The 25,643-nt window shown below is 43.1% G+C and overlaps 2 protein-coding genes across 6 annotated transcripts; both read right to left on the reverse strand.

Moving 5' to 3' along the window:
• Positions 1-415: 415 nt before the first annotated feature.
• CENPI (centromere protein I) lies at positions 416-17,565 on the reverse strand. Of its 5 annotated transcripts, none has more exons than XM_027690492.1 (21): positions 17,476-17,565; positions 16,365-16,701; positions 15,518-15,655; positions 14,450-14,568; positions 13,151-13,258; positions 11,917-11,965; positions 11,553-11,599; positions 10,806-10,895; positions 10,243-10,371; positions 9,836-9,991; positions 9,451-9,571; positions 9,155-9,243; positions 8,720-8,837; positions 8,556-8,620; positions 7,999-8,084; positions 7,443-7,578; positions 5,614-5,738; positions 4,461-4,509; positions 4,075-4,308; positions 2,178-2,219; positions 416-1,343 (listed from the first exon to the last, which is right to left on the reverse strand). In XM_027690492.1, the coding sequence occupies exons 2-21, from the start codon at positions 16,579-16,581 to the stop codon at positions 1,212-1,214; spliced, it is 2,250 nt and encodes a 749-aa protein (XP_027546293.1). In that variant the 5' UTR covers positions 16,582-16,701; positions 17,476-17,565; the 3' UTR covers positions 416-1,211. The 5 variants fall into 5 exon arrangements, with proteins under 5 accessions (XP_027546293.1, XP_027546296.1, XP_027546297.1 ...); XM_027690495.1 differs by having other exon boundaries at positions 16,365-16,644; positions 17,476-17,520; XM_027690496.1 differs by lacking the exon at positions 17,476-17,565 and adding an exon at positions 17,383-17,444 and having other exon boundaries at positions 16,365-16,644.
• Positions 17,566-20,048: 2,483 nt separating this feature from the next.
• TMEM35A (transmembrane protein 35A) lies at positions 20,049-24,052 on the reverse strand. The gene is made up of 2 exons (XM_027690502.1): positions 23,330-24,052; positions 20,049-20,582 (listed from the first exon to the last, which is right to left on the reverse strand). Exons 1-2 carry the CDS (start codon positions 23,447-23,449, stop codon positions 20,196-20,198), a joined length of 507 nt encoding a protein of 168 aa, XP_027546303.1. The 5' UTR covers positions 23,450-24,052; the 3' UTR covers positions 20,049-20,195.
• Between the last annotated feature and the right edge of the window lie 1,591 nt (positions 24,053-25,643).

Here is a 25,643-nt window from a genome sequence, read left to right on the forward strand (position 1 = left end):
GAAACATCCCCTGTTGAGAAAATATAATCAGGATATTGAAGATCTGTTCCTCTTGACAAAAATTAGCAGGCAGCACTTATGCTATCTGGAATAACACAGATGGATGAAAAAGGGCGTATTAACAGACCATCAGTTTGAGCTGAGAACTGTGGTACTCAACCACAGTCTGATTCTGAGAGGATGAAGGAACCAAACACATCTTTAGTGGCTCTGGGGGTCGCTCTCAGGACTGATTTCTTTACTAGGAATTCACAAACTACAGATTCACAATGCAAAATTCAGTATACTCTGACCCAACTTTCAAGTGGTTACAACCTTGTTTTACCACAGTAAAATAACGTTCACTGAAATTCTGGAAACCTCAGTACAGCTTCTCCCAACTTTACTCAGTGTTAAAATGAAATGACAGGAGATGATACTTTTTGTAGCAGAGTTTATTTAAAACGGCACGTTGGAAACATTTGACATATTATAAATTATATATACGTACATGTGTAATACACAACACCTACAGAGCTAGAAACACAAAAAGGAAAGCTACATTTGCACTTACCATAGAAAATGGTGAACTGGTGGCAATATTGTACAAGTCCTCAAACCATCAATAAACCATCAACTGAGCACTGAATTTTCCAGCTGCATTAGAACATCATTATAAGCAATGTTGGCAAAAAGTCCATTATGGAAGCTTCAAAATGAAAATGAATTTCAGGAAGGTCAGTTCACCCAGCCTGCTAGAAGACAGTACACACATGGTACAAGAGGGAATTGGGAAACACACATTGCTCCAATCCAACATGTAGACAGTATCCCCAAAGGCTGAGTTACCTGATTCTGAGGAAGGCAAATCAGGTCAGAGATCAACATTACTTATAAATGAAGCAGCATTGCCCACTGCAGTTTTGAGATGGAAAATGTCTGATTCTCAAGGAGATACTCCAACAGAGAAAAACCAGGATGATAAATGTAGATGGGACATAACATACAGCTCACCAATTTCACACCGGAGTTCAGCAGGGACAAGAGGGGATTCAGTGTTAGTGAACCAAGGCAGCCTAAGCATTCCTTCTGTGTCTTCACTTTCACAAAATAAATGTCACTACAAGAGTAATTGCTCTGTTTCTTTCCCCTCAGGAAGGGACCAGTGGCACAGTCCTTTAGATTCTGCTAATCTGTTCCAGAGGACAGAAAAGCTCCAGTGAGTCCCAGGGTCACGCTTCCACATTCTCCACTTTTCTGCGAGAGGCCTGGGAAACACGATTGATGCTGCTCTCAATGAAGACCTTCAGGCCCTCCAAACCTTGTGCGTAGAGATATTCCAGATACCAGTCCCACCTCTTCCCCTACAAAACCAGACAGGACAGTCAGATGTGCAGGACAAAGCTTTGTCTCTTTCTTAGACCAGTTTGAAAAGCTCTGCAAACATTGCCTTTCACAGTCTGACAACATCCACATGTTGTTTGACAACATCTGTAAATACCCACAGCTGAACAGGGGCACCTCCTGTTCCCAAATGCCCAAACTTACACAACACACTTCCTAGCTTGAACATGACAAATCGTGATTTTTTTTTTTTTTTACTATTGAAAATGTTTAGAAATCCCAGTTTTGAAAAGAGCAGAGTCTGTTGGATCAACAGGGAAGATGTCAGGAACTAAATGAATATGGATATTAAAGCATCCCTTCCATCACTAGTGGTGATTCCTCCAGATCAGGTTTGAAGTACCCTGTGATACAGGAAAGGAAACAAACTTCCACTGTATTGCTTAGTAGAGGATTCCTGCTCGAAGCTGTAACAAAGCTATACACCTGTCTCAGAAATTAAAAATTAAGTTCATTGATAATAGAAATTCTGCTCCAAGTGCACCAAGAATGTAACTTTTTTTGGAGCCTGCAGAGAACAATAAACAGCTTTGTGCTGATACTGCACTGAGTCATGGAGGAAACATAAAATCTCCGCCCACTAGCCACAGATGGGCAGATACATAACTTCTCAGGTGTTGATGCCCTCTTGTCTGGCCCTGTTAAGAGACTGAATCAAAGCCTAGAGCTGGAATTTTTCCCTTTCAAAATTTTTATAGAGCATTTGTGGAATTGGTGAATATTATCACCTCATCCTCTTCTACATACCTGCTGGAAATTGCCTGCTTTCACTTCACTAAAACAAGAAATCTTACCTTAATTAATTTGAAGTTCAAGGTGGTATCCTCCGGACAAATCTTGAGGAGAAGGAATAAAATAATATCAGGTCAGATAAAAAGTACATCCAGAGTTGCTGGGTCTCTGCTTAGGTGTGCAAAGGAGTTCAGAGATTTTTAATCGTGCTTCAGAAGGGCCTTCCAGCATCACACTGTGTCCCTAAGTGGCAAGGTAACATCTAGACCCTCTTGCCCTGTGCTGCAGCACTACTGGACAGCAACAGGGAATGTTTGTAGGTATCCTTAACCACTGTCTCTCACCAGTGCAAAAGGCTCCCCTTCAAAACATTAAAAAGGTAATTCCCAACAATGAGAAAAAGAGTAAGAGGAGAGAACCCAGTGACACTCAGATTACTGCTTGTTGTTCCCCGAGAGTGCTGCAGAGCAGTGCCCTCTGGTGCTCAGCACCACAGCACTGAGGAAAATGTGACCCTGCCCCTAAATAATATTTTCTCCTGCCTTAAAACACATTTGTGACCACTGCTAGGCAAAATATTTCTTCGTTTTGCAGTAGGAAAAATGCAAAATTTCTCCACCAGAAGGTTTTGGGGGTTGGGGGTTGGTGTTGGGTTTTTTTAGGGGATTTTGGTTTGGGGTGTTTTGTTTGGGGTTTTTTGTTTTGCTTTATAGTTGTTTGTGGGTTTGTTTTTTTAGTGTGCAAAGCCTCCAAAGAAGAATCGGGAAGCTGTGTCAGGGGAGGTTTAGGTTGGATCTCAGGAAAAGATTCTTCCCCCAGAGGGTGGTTGGGCACTGGAACAGCTCCCAGGGCAGTGGTCACGGCCCCAAGGCTGCCAAGGAGCATTTGGAAAACACTCTCAGGCACATGGTGGGATTCTTGGGGCTGTGCTGCGCAAGGCCAGGAGTGGGACTCAATGATCCTTGTGGGTCCCTTCCAACACAGGATATTCTATGATTCTAGGAAGCCTCAGAACGAAAATTATGTGGGTAAAGGATATGAGAAAGACCAAGGAAAAGAAGTTGTGTATAAGAAAAATAAAATAGCCTCCTCTGGCAGAGGCAAAGCTTGGGTTTAATCAGCAGTAAGAGACAAACTAGCTCAATTCAGGACACCAAGCACTGTGCAGTGTTCCTAACCAGCATTCAGCTTCAACTCTACCCTCAGATGTCCTTTGCTTCATTCCAGGAGTCACACCTACGCAGGCCTTGAGCCTGCCAGGGTTTCTCACAACAAAATGGCATCTTTATGCACCCCCTGGACAGCCTACAAAACCTGATTTTTTGGAGCAGGGCACACATCTCAGAACAACAGCTCTGGCAAGCTGCTGCCCCCACTCTTCAGCAGCTGCACTGAACACACGATGGCACCCTTAAGTCAAGACAACTACTGGCAGAACTCGCACCAGACAACACATTATCATATTATCTTACCTCTGTACTTGAAGTAGCTACTTGCATTTCTGTTTTAATAAGCCATTCTTAAAAGCTACCACAAGAGCCAGAATGCACTGCTAAAGGTTCAATCATGAACAGCTGTATACAACTTAACTCTGTATTTCTTGACTTCCTGCAGTTTAAATATTTAGGTCACGCTCCCTATTTTGTGGGGCAGGATGCACTATTTGGAAGCTTTTACTGAATTGTCATCTATTTCACTGATTAGCTATTTTAGTTCTATCTTCAAAATGATCCTAAGCACAAATTCACATCCAAAACTGTTACATTCATGCTTTCATACCACACAGACTATTCAGATTGTGCCACTGATCTGACACAAACACAGAATGCCACAGCAGCTTTTGAAAAATCAGTTAGCTCTAAAAGTCAGCCAGGACACCAAGAGACACTGCTCTAGGGAAGCTGTCAAGACAGAATATTTGGTGCCTTCAAAGGCCCAAATCTCAGCCTACATCATTACCTGCTTCAGGAAGTTGACAGAATAGCCGAACATGGCTGGGTGGTAGACAATGTTAAAGCTGGTTTTAAAATCCTTCACTAGAGTTTTGTTCAGCAGCTCCTCATCCATACGAAGACCTTGAGAATGAGTATCCTTCTGGAATACACTGGATGTCCACAGGCAGCCCACCATAGCTGTTATGTACTGGTTGTACTCTCTGTATGTCTCGTTACTGAACTTGAACTGCAGTATTTTCTGAGGGACGAAACAAATCAGTGAGCAGCATCCTCAAAGCAGCTGTGTGTTCCCTCAGTCTTTAAAAGAATGCCACTAATGCACCTCCCCTCCATTCAACCCAATTCCTTGCTAAGGTCTGTTCTAGCACACAACAGATGTGTCCACAATACCTTTTTACTCTCCTCATTTTCTTTCGCGGCCACCAAGTTGGTTCGATACCTAAAAAAATAAAAAAAAACGAAAACAAACATAAGAGAAAGTTGGGGCCTGTAAATTTTTACATGCCTCTATTCAAAAAAGCTGGAGGAATGTATTAAGAAAACTTACTCCTGCCACGAGGGAGATCAAACTTTATTGTAAAAAAGAGAGACAAGAAAAAGAATTCAAAGGGACTTTATCAGTTGGCATAGGCCCACCCTTTCTAGGCAGAGTAGGGACACATCTGATAATATTAATCTCTTAAATGATTCAGACATGACTGGTTTCCCTGGGACATTCACCTTCATAAAGGCAACATGCAAGAATGGACATTCAGTCTTAAAATCAGCAGAAAAACATAGTGTTTTTAAGAAGGCAGACTTTCATTCACTAAGCAAAGAAACAGAAGCCACTGGAAGTAATGCAACTTGACAGTTGTTCTATATAATAAGCACTAGCTCCTCTTATTTCCTCAAGACCATCCTGTCATGTTAATTACCCTGCAGATTCCTTAGAGAAAAAGCCACATGGAGAGCCCTGCACCAGCTGTCAGCTGTGGGCTACTCTTCTCCTCAGATGCAGCCACTGGAAGTAACAAGGCCAAGAACCAGAGCTTTGGTGGATCCTGCAGAGCACTAAGCAGTGCTGTCTTCGGACTTGCCAGCAGCACAAGGCAGTCCCAAATTGCCACAGAATCTGGAGGTGGCAGAAGTGCTTTCTACTCAGCACATGACAGAATTTGTAAGGAAAAGCTCAAGTTTAGTGGTCAAAGCACAGGAGTAAGAAGTTGTAGCTACTACTTGTGATTCCAGCTGGCTGGCTTAAGTTCTCTCAAAACTATATGGGAACTTCTCCCTCTCCACATATCAAAGATACAGAAATAATTCTGGGAAAGAGGTCAGAATCCTGCTATTTTGGGCAACAGACTGAAAAAAAAAAAAAAAGGAGAGTAGTAACTATAGCTATAAAATCCTGAATCATGAAAGCTGGGCACGGGCAGAACTTTCACCTTTGCCTTGCATGGCAAGAAAAAATAGATTTCAGGTTTTACACTAAAGTAATTTCATTTCCAGAAGACTGAAAGAGAAGACAAGGAGACCCTGCAGCCCACACTTGCTGTAGTACCTGTACATAATGTAGCAGAGCTGATTCAAGGTGACAGAATCCATGCTGAGCAGTGCTGGGTAGAAAACCCCAGCAGGAGGCAATATCAACAAAGGCAGATTGTACTTCAGGTACATGTCACACACCTGCAGGAATGAAGCACATCTGGGCTGATTGTTACTGCCAAAATAATGGTTATTACAAACCCTGAAGGGTGCAACAGCAACAGGGAGCATGACACTGCATTCCAGCCAAATCCATCAACTTCATCCGGAAGGGAAGGCCAGGGTGAAGCTGTTTTGTTTCCTTCTCAAAATGAGACATATGAGTTCATATCTCAGTCTCTGCAGCAACCACTCAGGTACACCATATGTTCTGTCACGGTTACTGGCTGAGTCAAATCTACTCAGATCCCTGTAAAAAAGCAGCAGCTACTTTTTCCTGATCTTTTAGGCCATTCCAACACACGAAGCTGGGATTGCACTAGACCTGACCTTGTTCCTAGCCTGGCTTGCTGATACCAGCAAGCCAAACAGACCATACAACTCTTCCAAGTGGGAAACTAAATCTATTTGGCCTTGCTGGAATTGCAGGAACACGCATTTAAGCTTTGCTCTAGAAATGATGATATGGCCATACAACATGGATTTATTATCAGACTCATGTTTAGAATTTAATGTTGAGTTTCAAGTAAAAAAAGACATCTTTAAATTTATGCAAATTTAACAAGATCTTCAGCTATAATCACATTGAAAGCAATACTGCTGTAATGTAACACATTACTGTCCTCTATAGTTTAGCCATGGTAACAAGAGCATTCCCAAAGGAATGCTCTTCAGGAAAGTATACATCATTCTCAGAAGAGTAGAGGTCTAAGAATATGCACAGCTAGTTACTACAGCTCAGACCATAAAAAAGTAAGCAATGACAGCTCACCATCCAGAAGATGGATACTTTTTACATTCCGTTAAATTAGACACAATTGTTTTCAGACTCCTTTCCCAAATCCCACAACAGGTTTTTCACTAAAAGTTGTTTGCCATACCTTCACCTTTACTTCCTTGCCATGTAAGGTATAGGCAGATATTTTTATTTAACTGAATTACTCACCTTTTGAGAAATCTAGGTTCTCCACTTACTATCTCACCTGCAGAGATTTTACTTTATTTCAGAAATCTCCAGAGTTCTGAATACATAAGAAAAAATTCAAATTCTAGTTGCCTGCTAGAACAACAATATAATTGTATATCAGAGGGTACATGATTCTCTGTATAATCCCATAAAATAAGCATTTACTTATTTTAAACATACCATCTTATGCAAGTGTTTTCGCCCATTTGTTTTGTGCATTTTAATGGACAATTTAGTTAGATCTACTACAATCAAGTAGATTCCAGAACTATCACTGTTTTTTCAACTATTCACAGTTTTATCTAAATTGTAGGAGCTGTTCCTGTTGTTACAGCACAGCTGGAGTTCACACTAAATACATCTACAGAGAGGACATGAAGAAGCTGGAGAATAGACTTAAGGCTATTTGATGCTGCTTAGTTTGAAGTTGAACTGAACATTGTTTAAGTCATCATTAAAAAAAAGCATGTTATGCCCTACAGTTACTTCCTCTTCCATAGTTCACATCTGACTTAAGAGCAATAGTGTTTTAGCAGCATATTTAGCTCTGCCTATGGATGAAACAGCAGTAGATCTACCAATTATTTGGACTATTCTTGCTTTTAATCACAAAGTTCTGTAAACTATAATGAGGAAGATGTTTTTATGCTCTAGCTTAAAAAAAATGCAAACAGCCTTGGAGAATTTCAAAAGAAAGCCAAAATGCTTGGGATACACACGGTCTCATAGAAATCCAGGATGAAGATGAGCAATAACGTGGAATTCTTTTCCAAACGCAGTCCAACAGTAGACAGCCGTCCAACAAAGTGGATCAGGTCAGCCACCACATTCACTAGGCCAGAAAGGGTGGTATTCCTGCAGCAATGACACAACACAACATTAGTACAGACACCTCTTTGCAAAGGGCAAAGTGGAAAAGTGGTAAGAAGAAACTGAAGTTTATATTTTTGCCCTACCCAACACTCAGCAACAGACACTTGTTCTTCAATACAGCCAGTAAATAATATCGTTATCAACACCATTACAAACATGACCCAGCTGTCAGCCTTAGGAGGATTTTGAATTCTGGGCATTTCAACTTTCAGTGTCAACAGAAGTACTTTTAAAGACAAAGAACAAGACTGACAAGGTAGATTACAATATAGCAGAATCATAACAGTGTTATTAACCTTCTAGCTGGTCTTCATGCCAGGTGATAGAGCTAGAATATATATCTAAATGCACTGGTGAGCAATGCAAACAACATGGTTTGTATTTTTTTTATGACAAACTTACAAAGAATGAAACTCTGGATCCACATGAATCACGTTGCAATTTAGCCAGTTCTCCAGCAGCTCCTTCAGGCTCTCAAGGACACTGCACTGCAAGAGGCAAAAAGAAATCAGGCTGATAACAATTTATTGTTAGCAAGTAGTACTAAACAAAAAACACCATGAGAACTGACATATACAAGGAAAGGCACCAAGAGTTTCTCAGGACCAACAGGAGCAGTGAGATAATTGCACATCCCCTAGAACTAAATGTATGTGTTACAGAGCTTTTCCTGGAGAATGCAAGTTTCAAATACCGAGTTAAAATTACAATAAAAGAAACAATTATCTTGTGTACTGTCAGTTCTTTTTATTTCCAATGTCCCAGTCAAAAAAGAAGATATCTTTCAGGCACTCATACTCCTAAAGAAGTTAAGCTGTAAGCATATATTTTACCCTCATTTGGGTACAGACTTCCCCAAAAGAACTTTCCTATATAATCCCTCAGTCTGCTACACCCAACACAAGTGCAGAGAGCAGTATCAACTAGAAGTAAAAAGCCATTGTATTCACTCAAATTACCTTCAAGTAAAGGGATGATGTGAAAAAGAGCTGTGCCAGGGGACCATAGAGATATGACTTAATTTCTGAAACAAATGAGAAAGCAGTATGATACTGGTGAGCAAATTCTATCCCCCAAGATATCCCTGGTGTCCAACCCCACCCAAAGGATCTGCAACACATACCAGGGGAACTGCTGAGGGGGATCCAACTCACAAGTTTGAGGATTTCTGGTCGGCAGCAGGAGCCATCCCAGAGAGGAAGGCTCTTATACAGGAACTCTTCACAGGCAGAAAATCCCTCCTACAAAGCAGAAGAGGAGCATTCAGAAACTCACCTCATATGCCTGCACCTTGCCATGCTCAATTCACCCTGAAGGAAAAAAAGAGGCTGACACCTCCTTCCTGCCATACAATTTGCCAGGACATCCAAATTATCAAATTATTTTTCCTGCAGAAAACAAGGCCATTTCCAGAATATTGACCTTCCATAGGTATAGGTATTTTTATTACTTGAGACACTGTCACTCCTCAGAAATATTACAGGAAACTGGTAAGTCCCAGAAGTTCTTTAAGGGAAGGCTTTGTGAAACCCTTGGTTTCCACAAAACATGCACTTACCTGCAAAAAACATTCTGCCTTGTAGATAGTTTCCAGAAAGCTCTTGAATTCTGTTTCATTTGTGTTATCAACTATACACCAGGGGCATTCTAAACAGGAGAGAATATTGTATTGGAATACAAGCACAGCAAGAAAAAACACAAAGAGAAACCAATTTTGGTTCTCTTCCAGTATTTGCTTCAACATCATATTATTGTCACTACAAATCTGAATAGCAAAGTACAATTACTGAAAAATGAGAACCCTCAGACATCTTTTACCTCCCTAGCATGGCAAGATAATACTAAGTTTCTTACCTTCCTGGAGCATCTGGCCCATCCAATAGTAGAGCCTCAGGTAAATAGATTCATCTCTGACGCAATTCATGTAGTGAAGTAATAAAGGGTTTGTTAGCACTGAACCCATCTGGGAAGGAAACTGCAAGAGAAATCAAAGAAAAGAAAAGAATTATTCAGTACTTACATCAGCAAACTGTCAGAGAATCTCATTCAATCAGACCTGTCCAATCTTTTTACCAGCAACAAAACCATCTCCAGAACTCATCACCCTCAGTTGGGTCAGATGCTGTGTTAGAACCAGGTAGCCCACACATTATTCACATATAAACAGGGTATAAAGGAATAATATCCTTTGATCTCTCAAAACATTCATTCAGCTTTTCAAGACCTTCCTGAAACTCACCTCTAGACGGTGGATATTTTGTAGGAGCTGAGGAAAGGTCTGCAGCTGCTCCACTGGAAAAGTCTCATCTGCACTGAACAAATCACAGTACTTTTCCGTGCCCTCTTCTGAATTCCTTGCACTGTTTGCAGGTAGAACCAACTGAGTATTCCATTTCTGTAGAAAATGCATAGCAATGACTCTGCTTCCAATGCAATTGAGTGCACTCATGAACAGTGTTCCCAGAAAGACCCTGTTTTACAAAAAACGTATCCAGGCTTTCCTTATAGTGGGAATGCTGCATTTCTGTATAGGTACTCCACCCTTCCCAGTGCTGAAAAAAAGCCAGACTCCCATTATTTACCAACATTCATAATGAAAAATGCTGCTTGGCACCTTCTAGGGTCAACCTTAGGCCCATAACATACCCTCTTTCGTGACTGAGGTTGAGCTGTGCCTAAAAACGCTGCCTGGGTCAGGGGAGTGCTTCCCTGGTTTCTTTGCCTTACTGCATTCATTGCTGCTTTCCATGGGCCCTCTGAACTCTTGAAGTAAGTCTGGAAACAGAAATCAGACATCTGTGCAAGAAGCCAAACTAAGACAAAGCAACAGAAAGATCAGTTTCTATTCTGATAAACATCATCACAGTGATGCAGAGACAAGCTGCTTGACAGATTTTCACAGAACAGAACTCTTATCACTCCTCAGTTTCATCCCATTTTGACTACAGTTCAACTGTAGTGGGCTTTTATTTCCTTCTGAAATTATGTTCTTTTTCAAAAGGGATAAAACACTTCTGTCTTATACTCTTCATTCAAATCAATCATCAATTCATGGATTAAATCTCAAGTAAACATTATACTAATTTTACTCAGTGAAGAGGGAACAGAATTAATCTTCACCACTAAATCATACTCTAGCTTAAATGCAAAGCTCAGTACAAACACTATCATAAGTACTGGTTCCAAATAGGCTAAATCTAATTCCTTACCTTTGTTTTTGTGGGAAGAGTTATGGTCACCAGCTCTGGACAGAAGAGTTTGTAAAGTGATAGTAGAGCCTGTAGGTGAGGCTGCATTCCCTGTCAAATAGCAGAACAAGAGGGAAAATGTGGGGTATGTTTTTTATACAGAAACTGAATACTGTATTTTAGAAGCAAAAAAACCCAGTGATTAGTAAAAGCTAAATTTCTAGAGCTACATATCAGTGAGTAACCATAGATGAATAACTGAAAATGAAAGAACAGAAACTGTGTCAATGAAACACCATAGGAAGGGGATTGAAGAAAAAGCATAACTAAAAAAAAGTAATTTAGCAATCAAAACTATGAAAAATAGTCTTTCTGCTGTCTAAAAAACGTTATAGCACGTTTTTTCTTACAAAAAAGAGCAAGACCCTCTACAATCTTATGTTTTCCAGTCATTTTTGATACCACTTGCAAAAGAAAGATGAATACAAAATTAAGGACTGCAATAGATAAATGAAGCTGCCCTCTGCTTCAGAGATTTCACCACATCTGGCTCTAAAACAAAGAGCTTTGTGCACATCATTGCAAGAGCTCACAAAACACACGTGAAAATTAGGGATGCACATGCAAGAGAGACAAGCCTTGATGTTACAAAGACTACAACCTACAATTCCAAGTCCAGCCACTCTTCTCCATCCTGTAAGGGCATTAGTCTTACAAAGTGCATTATTAACCACAGTTCAAACTCTACAAGAATTGAAATAAACTCACCATTTTTGCTTGGAGGTCAAGCAGTCTCCTAACCCGAAAAGGCTTGACTGGAAATACAATCAATAATATAAAGGATTTAGAAAACACTGTATCAGACGTTTGAGCAAAAATGCAGTATCACTTTGTGTCATGAAGTCATGACAAAGCAAACAGAACCAATCACTCTTATTTCTAGGCTAACAGACAGGTTTCCAGTTTAGAAAGCGCTACACAAATTTTTGCCTGAACTATCACTTGTGCTCCCTTGTCTTAAAAGCACTACATTGGCTTACCAGTGCAGTGGCTGCATTGGAAGAAAAGGCAGTACCAGCAAACAGAATCAGAAACAAAATGGAATTCCAGCTCCTATAGCTGAGAGACTCACCATTTTCTTTCCTGGTCAGCAGGTAGAGCACGTGGCAGACGTAGGGGCACTGCAAAGCAAAGGCAGCAATGAACCCTCCTGCTGCTGGAGGACACACAGAAATCACACAGGCTTTCACAGGAGACTGTTGTGTCACTCCACTGGCTGCCACAAGCCATCCCTGTAGCCCCCCCAGGGTAGAGCACACCTCACTTCCCTTAGGAAGCAGCCTGTTTTTTATAGTCTCTTACGTCCCTTTCATTTAGAAACTTTATCTGACAGTAACCAAGCTATTCAATAAGCTTGGATGGTGTCTTTTGGAAGATGGTCTAGAAATTTCAAGAGTCAGAGCTAAAAGTACAATTATGTTTTCAAAAAGAAAGGCACTTTTGAACCAATGTACTTTCTTTAGAGCTTCTATTTACAGCTGAGGCTGTAAAAGAGCTTTAAATTAGTTTCACACCAACTCTTGGTGCACTTCCCAACTGACCCATTATGCCTCAAAATGCTATTTTAAACCGTAGGAACTTAAATCCAGTTTTATGAAAAGACTATAACTAAAGTTAACCTAAAACCATTAACAACTTTCCAAACCATATAACTCAGAATTTGGGGAACTTAACCACAAAATATACTGAACTGAAAGAACATTAACAATTTCATATCTAACGTGACTGCCAAGATCATTTCAATATGCACTGAATCCAAACATTTCAAAATTCCAGTACCTAGATTTTACAGTTGCCATGTAGCAGAAATTTCCTGAATGCTTGTTCTCATTTAAGCTATATTTCAACTCAATTAAATAGAACAGCATTTTGTTTCTCATCATTAAATAAAAACTGCTCTAAACGTTTTGTTTTCTTTTTGCCCAAGGTATACAAGCCAGTTTCTTCCCAGGAGCAGGAGATTTTACCTGCTGTTGTCTGACAATCCCACAGACTGCAGCACCATAGTTAATCTTGGGAATTTAGACAGAATATATCCTCAACCTCTGTGTGACACAGAATAGCAATTCTTGGAAACATGTTTAAACAGCCAGACCACAGCAATCCTACAGTACTTCCCTGTTTAGGGATCTAAATTACCCAGCAACCTTAAAATGCAAAATGAAAAAAAAAAAAGAAATAAAAAAAGAGAAATTCTAGCCATCAGAAAATTCTCTCTAACCAACCAGACTAATTCCAGCATTAACACAACTAATGAACACTTGGTTTTATTTTGTCAATTCCATATGTTCTTCAGCTCTCCTTACCAGCTTCTCATCTTGCAGGAAGGAGAAGAAGAAACCATAGAGGGCATTAATTTGTTCCTTGTGATCAATGAAGTCAAACACTGTGATCAGCCACCTTAAAAAAAGCAACTGCAGACAGGAAAAAAGCCATTATTACATGAAGTGATGGGCAAAAACAAAGAAGAGCAGTCAGTAGCCAGCTCCAGAGACACAATCAGTAAGGATACAAACCGCTCACAAGGACAACCAGGGAGTTACAGATGAACAACAGCTCAGAGATAATTCAGCTGTGGAAGGAAGCCTGCCAAGGGTATTCCTCCTGGCAAACAGGCACACTCCAACACCTTGCTGAAGAGCCTGTACACCAATGCATGAAGTATGGGAAACAAACACTTCTGAATATGTGTTGTCCCCTCACCAAGGAGTGGATTGAGGTGCTGGAAGGCATCCAAAGCAGAGCAACAAAGCTGGGGAAGGGTCTGGAGCACAAATCTTAAGAGGAGCGGCTGAGGGAGCTGGGGGAGCTCAGCCTGGAGAAAAGGGAGCTCAGGGATGACCTTATTGCACTTTACAACTCCCTGAAAGGAGGCTGAAGTGAGGTAGGAGTCAGTCTCTTCTCCCAAGCAACAAGTGACAGGACAAGAAGAAACAGTATGAAGTTGTGTCAGGGGAGGCTTAGATTGGGTATTAGGAAAAACTTCTGCACCAAAAGGGTCGCCAAGCACTGGCATAGGATACCAAAGGAAGTGGTTGAACCACCATCCCTGGAGGTATTTAAAAGATGTGCAGGTGTGGTACTTAGGACCACAGTTTCATGGTGGACTTGGCAACACATGGTTGGACTCTATGGTCTTAAAAATCTCTTCTAACGTCAATGATTCTACAATAGAAATAAATTCTGTGGTTCTATGATGTAAACCTTTGAGCAGACCATGTGAACACCAAAACGACTCTTTTGCTAACATTAAGCCATGTTGTCATGACCAAGGTACACATAACCTAAGGGATACCTTGCTGAAGTCAAAGAGTGCCTCACACAGCAGAAGTACTTCACAGAAATGGTGGTGGAGAAACCATTCCTGAGGACTTCATAGATTCAAGCCAAGCAGGAACTGTGCAACTTTCCACTCACACTTATTAAATGTTTCTTGGTTCCTGCTGCTGTTCCAGCAATGGGTGTCTCTGCCATTCTGGGTAAATGACAGTATCCTGTGTAAGACCATGTACATTAAACCCTCGGGATTTTTGCTCCCTGAAAATAACCTGGTCTTATCATTCCTGTGCAAAAGCAATAACTATTGTCAGCACTTCCTAAGTTACCTGGATGCTGCCTGAGCATTTGTTGGTACAGAGCCAAGACACAGCTGTAACCACAGAATTTTCTGGTATTACTGAGGCTGGGATCAGGCTCTTCAATAAACGAGTATTCACTGTGTCAGCTGAAAAACAAACAATTTCAAATAAGATGGTGCCCCTGTACCAGGTTCTTGGATGTGGTTTTGCAGCTTAGGTTAAAAATTCCCTCTGGACAAAATTATTCTGAGCTTCATTGCTCAAAGTAACAGCATACAAGAATCCAGTAAGGATTTACCAATACCTTAAAAAATGATGAGAAATATTTCTCCCAGCTTAACAAAAAAAAAAAATTGAGTATTTTAGTATTGAAATAGTCTTCAGACTCCTGGCAAGACAACCAAAAGTAACACAGGTTCTGTTAACATTAAACAACCAATGCCTTCAGCAAAAGGGTATGGGACTGTCAGCCAAAGATCAGCAGATCTGGAGATAAGCTGATCATTTTAAATGAAGAAAAGCACTAAATTACTTGCATAATGGGGAAAGAATTCTGTGTGCTCCCCTTGTGCTGGAGGGAGGTAGAAGTTTAGGGTTTTTTCCAATGAATATTTCATTATTTAGAAGTATAAATGGTGAACAACATTTCTAAGAAAGCAGCACGAGGGCTGCACTGACTGCTGAATTGACTGTGGGGATGACAACTTAATTTTAGCAACTTTCACTAACACAACTATGTCAGTTTGTTTAGTTATTTTGATCTTGGGGAAATGAAACCTACACAAACAATTACAGCAAAGAAAAAACACAATGCTTGGTGAGGGCACAATGCAAGCCTTTCAGAAACCTGTAATTATGAACAAAGGAAAAAAATTTAAAACAAGATCTGTAACAAGCCATAATATTTAACTGGACACCACTCCCCTGGAGCAAGAACTCAGGTTAGTTTTTTACACCAAGGCATGCCAGAAAAATTAACTTTACACTACAGTACCCAACAATACAGCCACCACAAACACATTATCTCAAGCAGGTTTGACTGGAGGGGAAGGAGACATTCACAGAAGATACACCAGCAGTACATAAAGGTTTTACCAAATTTGCCACTGAGCACCACGTTCAACAGTTTCTCAAAACCTTCAGGGGGCAGCCCTTGTTGCAGGGCAATGCTTTCCACAGCAGCCAAGTGTCTCTGCAGAGCACTGTTGTTTCTCAGGGAAACACGGCCTTGAACTAGGAAAAACAAATGGGACAAACACGGGATGTAACAACTTCCGAACTGAAAATGAACTTTAAGCTTCTCTGAACTGCCCCTACGTACAGTCCTTTCTCTTTACACAGTAACGAAAAGGGGAAGAACTTTCAAGACGTTAAAGAAGCATTTACATAGCTCAGGGATTAAAGAGGGAATACAGAAGTAAAATTAGATTATTTTAAAATTATTATTTTTATTAAGAAAGATGGAGAGGGACTTCTTACAAGAGCATGTAGCGACAGGACAAGGGGGAATAGATACAAAGTGACAGAAAGTAGACTTAGATTAGGTATTAGGAAACAATTGTTTACTGTGAGGGTGGTGAGGCCCTGGCACAGGTTTCTCAGAGAAGCTGTGGATGACCTATCCATGGAAGTGTCCAAGGCCAGGCTGGAAGGGGCTTGGAGCAACCTGGGATAGTGGAAGATCTCCCTGCCCATGGCAGGAGTTTGGTCCCTTACAACCCAAACCATTCCATGATTCTATGATATTCCATGATATTCCTTTTTTTTTACATAGTAGTAACAGAAAGCTTTTAATACATTAAAAAAATATTACATAGCTCAGGCATTGAAGAGGAAAACCAGACGCAAAATAGATTATTTTTATATTATTATTATTCATTTAATTAAGAATGTAATTATTATGTTTTCAGTCTTAGGGAGCCAACCTTAAAAGTGCTCTCACCTTTCTCAAAGTAGCTGAAAGCTTTCTCCAGGGAGACTTCCTGGCTGTCGTTTTTCTGACTGATGTCATTTTTCTGATCTCCAGGAGACTGATGATTCTGGGAACTTTTTTCAGGGTCAGTTCTCCCTCTTTTTCGCCACGCAGAGAGATCAGTTTGGCTTTTATGGTCAACCTCCAGAGGCCGCTTTGGGGTCTTAGAACTCTGTCTTTGCTTCATCTTTTCAGTCTCTCAGCTGAGACTGCAGAATTTTCCTCATTTGTCGCGAGATCCAGTCCTTCACTAGGCAAGAAAAGAGATCAACCTCCAACAGCTGAAGAACATCAGAGAGCTGGTTCCCTGCAAGAAAAGAAACATTTATTTTCCTGACAAACAGATTTTAGAGGCATCCTGCATAGCACTAGAGTGAATGCAGCAGAAATAATTTAGAGCTGACTGCCCCCCAACAGGTCAGATAATATACTCAGAAGATGCACAGACAACAGTGCATCAAAACTTTATCCTTTCTTACATTAGAAAAAGGAAGAAAAAAATTCACAAGGCAAAAAATTAACACAAGCTCCTTTCAATTTAAAGATGACCTGATAAAATTTTAGATAGCATTGTGAGCCAAAAAATTAACATAACCAGAAAGATGGAATAACACAACCAACAGTTTTCTCCTCAGTTTATTTTATGCATTTTTATTTTCCTTACTTGTATTGTGCTTGTCAATGTAATCAGTCAACAAGCCATGATCCCCTGCAAGGTTGTGTACAGATTTTAAAGGACCACAACAACACTTATCTTTCTATTTCACAAACACTGGATTCTTCTACAGCCTTTCTACCGAGCAGCTAGGGTTGGAAAACACCCCTCACCCTCCTCCTCACCTGCACCAGCGCCCCTCCTCTGTAGCCCCCACCGCGACTCCCCTGGGACACTCCGGCCTCCTGGAGCATCATCTGAGGGGAAGGAGGGAGCCTAGCCCGGCCTGACCCAGCCCCGGCCCCGGCCCCTCTCGCTACCCTGGGCACTGACCACCGCCTGCCACGGCCACTGACCCTCCCTCCGGCACTGCCCCCCCGTTGCCTCGGGTGTTGCCCCCCCCCGGCACTGACCCCCGGCACTGACCCCCCTCACGCTCCTCCCGCCTCTCCAACCGTCCCGCCGTTCAAACCTGGCGGCAGCCGCACCGCGCGTGCGCAGCGCCCGCCACCGCCCCGCCTTTTGCGCATGCGCATTGGGCGGGAATGACGGCAGCGCTACCGCCCTTCCGGCCCACCCCACCCCGGCGGTTCTGAGCATGCGCGGTCCGTGTCCGGTGGGAGGGGGCCCTGAAGGGCGGGAAATCCCCGTGAGGGAAAGTGCGGCCCTGCTGAGGTGTCTCCTCGTCCATGGGGGTGCGAAGTTTAGCCCTAAACCCGCATCTTAAAAAAGAGTTGGGGGAGGGAAAAGGCACATATAAAGCGAGCGGGGAGATGATCCGATAACCCCGAGGCTCTAAACAGTGACGCCTGGATGAGGCTGGCCGGGAAATGAAATTATGGTCTTGGAGATAAAAAGAACATGGGAAAAAATAAAAAGAGGAAAAAAAAAAGGGATTAAATTAGCATCGAGGTCTTACAAAAGGAGTGGAGCAGTTCTTATCTAGCACAGATGGCTGGCAGCGTCCAAAAATAGCTTGTTACTGCTGGGGGGCAGTGATGGAGGTCAGCCCGCCACAGAGAAATACAGAATTCCTGCTGCTGGGCTGCAGGGAGAGTCCCGGCTCCCTCTGTAACAAAGAAAACGCAGCCACCACTGAGGGTCAGTCGCTCATTTCGCTGCAAATGTGAAAAGAGGGGACGTATTGTAGTATTCACTCAGTGGTCAGAAGCTTTTGCAGGGATAGGCTTTGCTCCATGGGGTGATGTATTATTGGGGTGTCTGTACAGGCTTCGGTGAGGAATGACACAAAATATAAACACAATACTTGTTCCCAAAGGTTTGCTGAGCTGGATGTTCAGTGAGAGGTGACTGGAGAAAGAGCTGCAGCAGCTCAGTTGTGAGGACTTTGTGTAGGAAATACACATCATGGGGTGGTTTTGAGTTGGTTTTGAGTTAAAATGTGATTAACAACCCCAGTCAAGGCATGGCAGATAAAGTGTCTTTGAGGGAGTAAAGCAAATTCTGTATCTATTTGGGATGACCTTGAGGTAGTCTGTGAGGATGAGATTGTCTAGCAGAGGTGGCCTCTTGGTTCCTTTGCTCAGGGTGCACATCTGATAAGAGAAATTTAGTCCCTCCGGGGCTCTGAGAGAAGGCTTTTTCAGCATATATATATGTATATATATGGGGCTGCATCTGCTTCAGCAGCAAACTCAAGAAGAGAACTGCATGTGAACATCCCTCATCAATTTTTATACAGATACAATGCTGAGAGTTTACTGGAGTTACCTTTTCTCACGGCCACATTGTATTGTAGCAAAATTTATCTGAGACTGTTTCACTAAAATATCCAAATGTCTCCTTTAAAATATCTTTTGTTATTAATATGTAGCCAAATAGTGTTCAGCTGCCTTCAGCAAGGCATCGGCTTGTCCCTCTCTCAAGTTGCCTGAAATTATTCTGCCCATTTTAGGTGCAGTGTTTGACCACAGGGAGGTGTTTTCAGACCTGTATCTCAAAAAAAGAAATTTGTTTCTGTAAAGACATTTTTCTCCAAATTTCAAAAAGTTTATTTTCATGAATAATTAAAAAAAAAAAAAGGAAAAACTGAAAACAGACAAACATTAAGAAAACCAGACAAATTCAGAGGTAACACATGCTCCTTATGACACTCTAAGATTTCAGATACAACACAGGGATTCAGGCTCTGGTAACAGGAGTTCTCCCAGCTCACCGAGGTTGTATGTGGGATGAGCAATGAGGTACCTGGAATTGTTCAGACCCTCATCTACCAGCAATAAACAATAATTCTATAAAGTCACAGTAGTTGTGGAAAAAAAGGTTTTTTTCTTGCAAGGAAATGGGGAGCACGATGCTATTTGCCGACATCGGACAGATATTTTGGAGTTCTTTGGGCAGTTCTGCTCCCCATCCCCTCTCCAGGGATCCTTACTCTCTGCCAAGAAGGATAAAGAGATGCCATTGCCTCGTGTGAAGCAGGCAAAATATTACTGTTATCAGGCCATTGTCCCAATTTAGAGCCTCTACATGGAAATCAAGGAAGATGCAAACAGAGCATCTCGTGTTTTCCCTGGATAACCAGTCCAAAGAAAGGACTGGGCACAGAGGCAGCAAAAGCGAAGGGATCCCTCTCTCCAATGCAACCAACTGCACTTGTATGGTCAGTAGGGTCCCTTTTATCCCTTGACTATGGAAAAGGAGATGCAGGTGTGTGGGTGGGGCTGCACAGGCCAGCACAGGGACACTGGTGATGTCCTGCCCAGCTGCTGTTCCAGACTGCCAGGCAGCAGCATCCAGGCCAGGTCTGGGGCTCGGGGCGGGTCTCAGGGACTAATCTCCCCACTGCAGCAGTGCCAGGGCAGCCTGACTGCCTGCCCAAATCTCTGCCCAGGGTCTCAGGCTGGTTTTGCAGCTCCTGCTGCGGCCGGCACTGCTCCAGCCAGGTTGCTGACTGCCTCCAAGCTGTCCCCGGGAAAGCTGGCTTGTGTTTTTCTACATTACAGGGCAGCAGCAAAAGCAAGACTACGGTGTAGACATACCTTGTATCTCTCAGACCCCAAGTGCAACTTTATTTAGACAGACAAAAAAAAAAAACGCAAATAGGTTTAAAATAAAAAACAAATTTTTCCAGGTGATTTTGGAGAGAGCTGCCTCGAGGGTCCGTGTTTCTCACATGCACTCAACTAGGATACCTTCATCTTGCCTTTCTCGGGAGCTGCTTCGTGGATGAGTGGCTGCTCATCCCCGTTCACCGACAGCATCCTCTTCTCGGGCGGCAGCTCCTCGGGCTGGCGGGCGATGAGCAGGCGGCAGGTGAGCAGGATCCCAAACACCAGGGCGTGGGCGTAGCGCTTGAGGGGGTCCCCCACGAGCTGGTGGAAGAAGAGCACAGCCAGCACGAGGAGGAGCAGGAGAAAGTTGGCCACGTCTTTGGGGCGACCAGGCACCAGTGTCATGACAATGCCACACGCCACCTCCAGGGCGCCGATGGTCTTGCGGAGGAGGATGGAGCTGACTCCCATCTTCTTCAGCATGGGCAGGGCCCGCACGTAGCTTTTGTAGGCTCGTTTCTGAAATCAAGCAGTCATAGGGTACAACACCAGCATGTGAGAAAGTGAAGGCCAAGGTGACTTCCATTGAAAGAGACTGATGTGCAATATTACCTAAAGATGGCTTCAAACATCACAGACGCCTCTGGCGCAATACCCAATCTGTAAAGCTTCTCTTGGGAGGATATTAAACTATCAACCTGCAATTCCCCCTTTATAAGCTGTTGTCTCCTTGTTGGAAAACAGTTCTGCAACGCAGCACCCCTCTTTGGAACTATGACCAGCCCAGATGAAATCTGAAGTTATGATTCCTAGAACTAGCAGTGCAGAACCACGTTGTTAAAAAAAAGGAATCTCTAAGAGCAGCTTGTCCTATAAAATTCAATAACACACCCAGCAAAGCCAAGGCACACCAAGTGCATAAAAAAGTCTCTTTTTACCTCAAAGCAACTTACCATATCCCAGTGTTTATGAGCAGTGCAATCTTCATGTGGGATTACACATCAAAGCTGAGATTCACCAGCCCTATCCTGTGCTTTATGATCCTTTCTTTCCTCAGGTGAAAGCAAGATGACATTTGACATTGTTTGCTCCCTGCTTTATGCTGGATTTAGAAGCAGTGTAAGTTGCAAGACTCAGCCTGCTTACACAGCTGCCTCACTTTTTTTGGAAAAAGACAACCTCTGTCCTCACACAGGTTCAGGTTCTCACATTTGAACATTAGGTGCTTGTGGGCTTATTGTTTTGTTTAGGGGTTTTTTTATTATTTTGTTTGTTTGTTTTGCAATCAAGTATTTCCTTTTTCTATATATATTTCAATAAAGCTCCGAGTTATTCAAGACACTGAAATTATTTCCACTTACACATGGGTATACTATCCCTGCAGTATTCTTGGTGTTGTGTTCTCTGCCTTCTAATCAGGGAGAGGGAAATGGAAACCAAATCTCAGGTGCAGGTTTGCTCAGCTCTCACAGGCACTGATAAATTGTGCATTTACTTCCCTATGATTTTGGAAACCTGCATTATGGGCACACAGAACTTCCTCACTTCTCTGTAGATTTTGATGCTTCCTTCTGGGAGGATCTGACACTTCATGCGTGGTTAAAAAATATACAGCGTTGTCAGTTTTGCTACAAAATCATCTAGGATTAAGTATGCATTGGAAGGATGCCTTTTAAACCATCAGTGACTAAAACCTCAGAGCAGAGTATTTTTAAACAGTTGTAAAAAAATACAGCTTTTTTAAGAAATGTACCATAAGCATGTCCCAGAGTATTTTAATAGACAAACTACTGTGTTCTTTGCTGAATGAAAAACTGCAAGTTTGGTGCTGTAGGTAGGTAAGAGAGGTTCTCTATTTGCTGGGGGCAAAAAGCCATCCCTATGGATCAGCAAGGTCAGGTTTTCACTGTCTCCATAGCATGACAGACCACGAGGGTATGCAGCACAGCAAAGGCAGGAGAGCCTAACGAGCCATGAATATGTGACAATATGGACAATATGGGCTATGAAGAATAATGGTGCTGTTGAATATCTGCTTTCTCCTTATAAAACCAGGGATCTTTCCTACCTGCAGGCCTGACTCTTGGTAAAGCAGAAAGGGACAGAGAAGCAGAATATTTTACAAAGCAAGCATTTTGCAATGCTTCTAAAGTCTGTGCCTTTTTTTTGTTTTTCTGTTGCAGAAGCTTAAGGGCTTTGTTTTCTGGGTGTTTTATCTCAGTCTCTTGCTCTTGAGTTACTTCTTGGGGATTCTCCTCTGTGAGATCCCTGTGCTGGGCTGCAGACAAGGCACTGCGATTCAGATGTTATTTGAGACTAAGGAAAAGCAGCAGCTGGGCAGGTGGAGCAAAGGGAGAGAACAGAATGTGCTGGAAACTTCCAGCACTATTTTTACAGGGACACAAAAATTATACCAATGCTTTTCAACTACTGCAATAAATAATGGGGGAAGGGGGGGGCAGGAGAATAAATAAATGTAGACAAGGAAGCAAGATGTGGCAGCCAGTCTCTCACCTGCCTGCAGCTCTCAGCTGGCAAAACTCTGCAGCAGGGCTGGGCCTGAGCAGAGAGGAGCATCAACCAGCTCACCAGGTGAGAAATGCACACAGTGACTTCTCTATCCTCTCCTCACCCCTTTCCTCGTAGGCAAGAGGAGGAGAGGATCGTTTCCCTGGCTAAAAAGAATAATGAGATGACTATTAATAATATCTCCCTCTGCCAGCTAAGAATCTCAAAGCATTTCACAATCATGAATTAATCCCAGCACAAGTCTTGTGAGGTACAGTCAGTGTCTTTAAATCCTTGCTTTAAAGCACAGAATCGTGAGAATGGACAGCTGGCTGCCAAAGCAGGCATCTGCTTTTCCTACCCCCCACCCAGGGGGAAGGTTTTCTCCCAGGGATCAGCTGTCCCTGCCTGCTGCATGTCTGGTGCTTCTACAGACCTTGCTTTTAGGGACCCTTGTGCCCCCACCTTTTGCAGGCATCAGTGTGCTGTGCTACCCCGTCCTCCTTGCCTCCCCTCCCCATCCTTATCCACAGAGGTTTCTCCAGGGACAGGGCCGCCAGGATATCTTGGGCACTGCGTATTATTGGCTTCTCTCCATGTCTATCAAATGAGGAGACAGAAAAGCTTCTCCCCTCGCCTGCCCATCGCCCGGGGCTCCAGGGCAGGCCCCCTCTGCGTACCCCGCTGCTCCCGCTGCAGGGTGGAAGGGAGAGAGCCCTGATGCCCCCCCCACTCCGTGCTGCCGCTGCCCGACTCACCATCTCGTTGTAGGCATCTCTGCTGAGCCGAGGGGTCAGTTTGATGGTCCCCATAAAGACGAAGAAGAGCCCCAGGGCCACCGAGAGGGCGACGATGGTGATAGTCCTGGGAGATGCCATAGAGCTGCAGGGATCCGGTCCTAGCGAGGCCTTCTGGCTCTGGCTGCCAGCCCGGGTGGGAGGGAGTCCGTCACCATTGAAGGCTGTAGGGATAAAGCTGCAGAGGCAGGAGGATGACAGCGGGAGGGAATTCAGCCTCCTCCACTCGGCAACCCCTGGGTCCTAATGCCCTGCAGCCGGAGCCAGGCAGCTCCAGCACCTGGAGCGCTCCCGCCAGCAAGTCATCCTCTGTTTCCTCGCATGTTCCACAAATCGCCCACAGAAAGCCGAAGCTGAGCCAGTTCTAGGGATGCGGGACTGCAGCCAAAGGCAGAGCACAGTTGCTCACTAGTGGGAAAACAAGGACATGTTAGGAGAGGGCACGGGAATGACGTGCTGTGGAGGAAAAGCGGCCAGGGGTCTCTTGTACATAGACAGCTTTCAGTTCCAGGTATCCAGATGCTCAAACACAGCAAACAACATATTGCTTCATGTATTTACACCAGGAAAGCAGGAGAGATGTCTTGTCCCTGTGGTTCTCCTGGAACTAGATGCCCAAAAGGGAAGGTGAGGCCACTTGTGTCACCCACCTCCACTGCAGATAAAACCTGTCCTGTAAAGTGTAAGGTTTAGTGTAAAGTGTAAAACCTAGTGTAAAGGTTTTCTGATCCTCTGTTACTTTCTGATTTAAAGTCATTCTCTCTCTCCTGCAATTTGCAACAAATTTCCTTTTGATCAAACCATAGCCAGGCTAGGCAGAAATCTATTCGGATCTTGCAGCAAGAAACCAATTACACAAAATTGTATAATTACACAAAACAGAACTGCTGGAATACTGCATCCTTTGGTATAAAATGAAAGCAAGAGGCTGTAACAGTGTGCAAGAATCTTACACTCACGGGACACTGGTGTAATAAGTCTCAAGTCCTAAATGCATCTATTTTAAGCCCCCGTGGCTTGAGAACTGCTGGTTGTTACTATTCCAAGCTCAGGTTTCATTAGGACTGGAATTAAAGTCTGAAAAATACAGGCAGCTCTCCCTGTTTCCTTAGGAGTTTTTTAGGCTTGATTCAAAACTTCATGGGATTTACAAAACGCAAGGGAACTACTCACTCACACCTCCCTCCCCATTACAGCAGCTACATCTCTGGAAAAGCTGCAGAGAACGTCACATAACACTGTGCTTCACAGTGAGCAGGACAGGACAGGTACAAAACACAAGAAATCTTTTTAATTAGCTATTGCAGAACATCCTGAGGAGGAAAAATGTTGCTGCTGACATTTTCATAGGGCACTTCATATTTAGGTATGTGTTAGCGGAGAAGAGGAGGCAGTTGTGAAAGGAGAGACATTGAAATCTGTTCTCTTTTCATTTTATTTTACAGAAAAATCTCATTGCCTCCAACTTATCCACGGGACTGACAGTGATTCAATATTGGGTTTGGAAGCTTATAGAGGAATATTTCCCTGACCCCCAGAAGTCAACATATTCCTGTTGAAGCATGAGGATTTCTAGTTCCTATGGTTTCTTCATAGCCAGTCCAATATGAACTTGAAAAAGCCCTGGAATACCCTTGAAGCAGACATAGAACTAATGGCATGGCAGTATTAGACAATGCAGTAGATTTTAGTGCATGTATTCACATGTTGATGATGGAAACCCACAATACCAGGTGTTATGGAACCTTTCCTGTCTGACCCTTCAGATGCCACTCATGGGGTCACACTCGCATCAGCCCAGAATGTCACTGCTGGGACCAAAGCCCCTTTGCATCAGTGGTTCCAGTGAACCCACAGATGCCTTGTTTAACTCCCTACACACTCCACTGACAGAGTCAGACAAGTTTCCTTCACTGGATCGACCCCAGTTTCCCATAGCAGAGCTTCCAGACATCTGGATCCTTTAAGTATTTTAACTGTGGCACAGCAACATAACAACAGCTGGAGCTGGTGCCCCCAGGGAGGGGCCCCAACAAAGGAATCCCTGGGCTTCCATACCCTTACACCCTAAATCTCCTGGCCCTTGCACAACAGTTCTGACCAGTGGAAAATTAGGGTCTGGGGTCTTCTCATTGTTCATTGAGTTCTGCAGAGTCTCTGGGTGAGGAGCCACCCACCCCATGGTCTTTGTTAGGCACAAAGGCAGTGCTCCTTGCCTGGGGCTCCAGCAATTTTCCACCACCCAGGGCACAATCTGCAGCTTGAACACCAAGCT

Source organism: Neopelma chrysocephalum, unplaced genomic scaffold (genome assembly GCF_003984885.1).
Source record: "Neopelma chrysocephalum unplaced genomic scaffold, ASM398488v2 Primary Assembly neopelma1_81, whole genome shotgun sequence".
Classification (NCBI taxonomy): domain Eukaryota; kingdom Metazoa; phylum Chordata; class Aves; order Passeriformes; family Pipridae; genus Neopelma; species Neopelma chrysocephalum.

Bases quoted from the DNA above. Each gene is read 5' to 3' on its own strand.
- CENPI (XM_027690492.1), bottom strand. From the start codon at position 16,581: ATGAAGCAAAGACAGAGTTCTAAGACCCCAAAGCGGCCTCTGGAGGTT. The intron at 8,838-9,154 runs GTAAGTGCATGT...TCTGCTTTGTAG, and splicing joins AGGCAGAATGTTTTTTGCAG to GAGGGATTTTCTGCCTGTGA. The intron at 4,309-4,460 runs GTATTGTGGACA...TTCGTCCCTCAG, and splicing joins AAAATGAGGAGAGTAAAAAG to AAAATACTGCAGTTCAAGTT.
- TMEM35A (XM_027690502.1), bottom strand. From the start codon at position 23,449: ATGGCATCTCCCAGGACTATCACCATCGTCGCCCTCTCGGTGGCCCTG. The intron at 20,583-23,329 runs GTGAGTCGGGCA...GCTTGATTTCAG, and splicing joins GAGATGCCTACAACGAGATG to AAACGAGCCTACAAAAGCTA.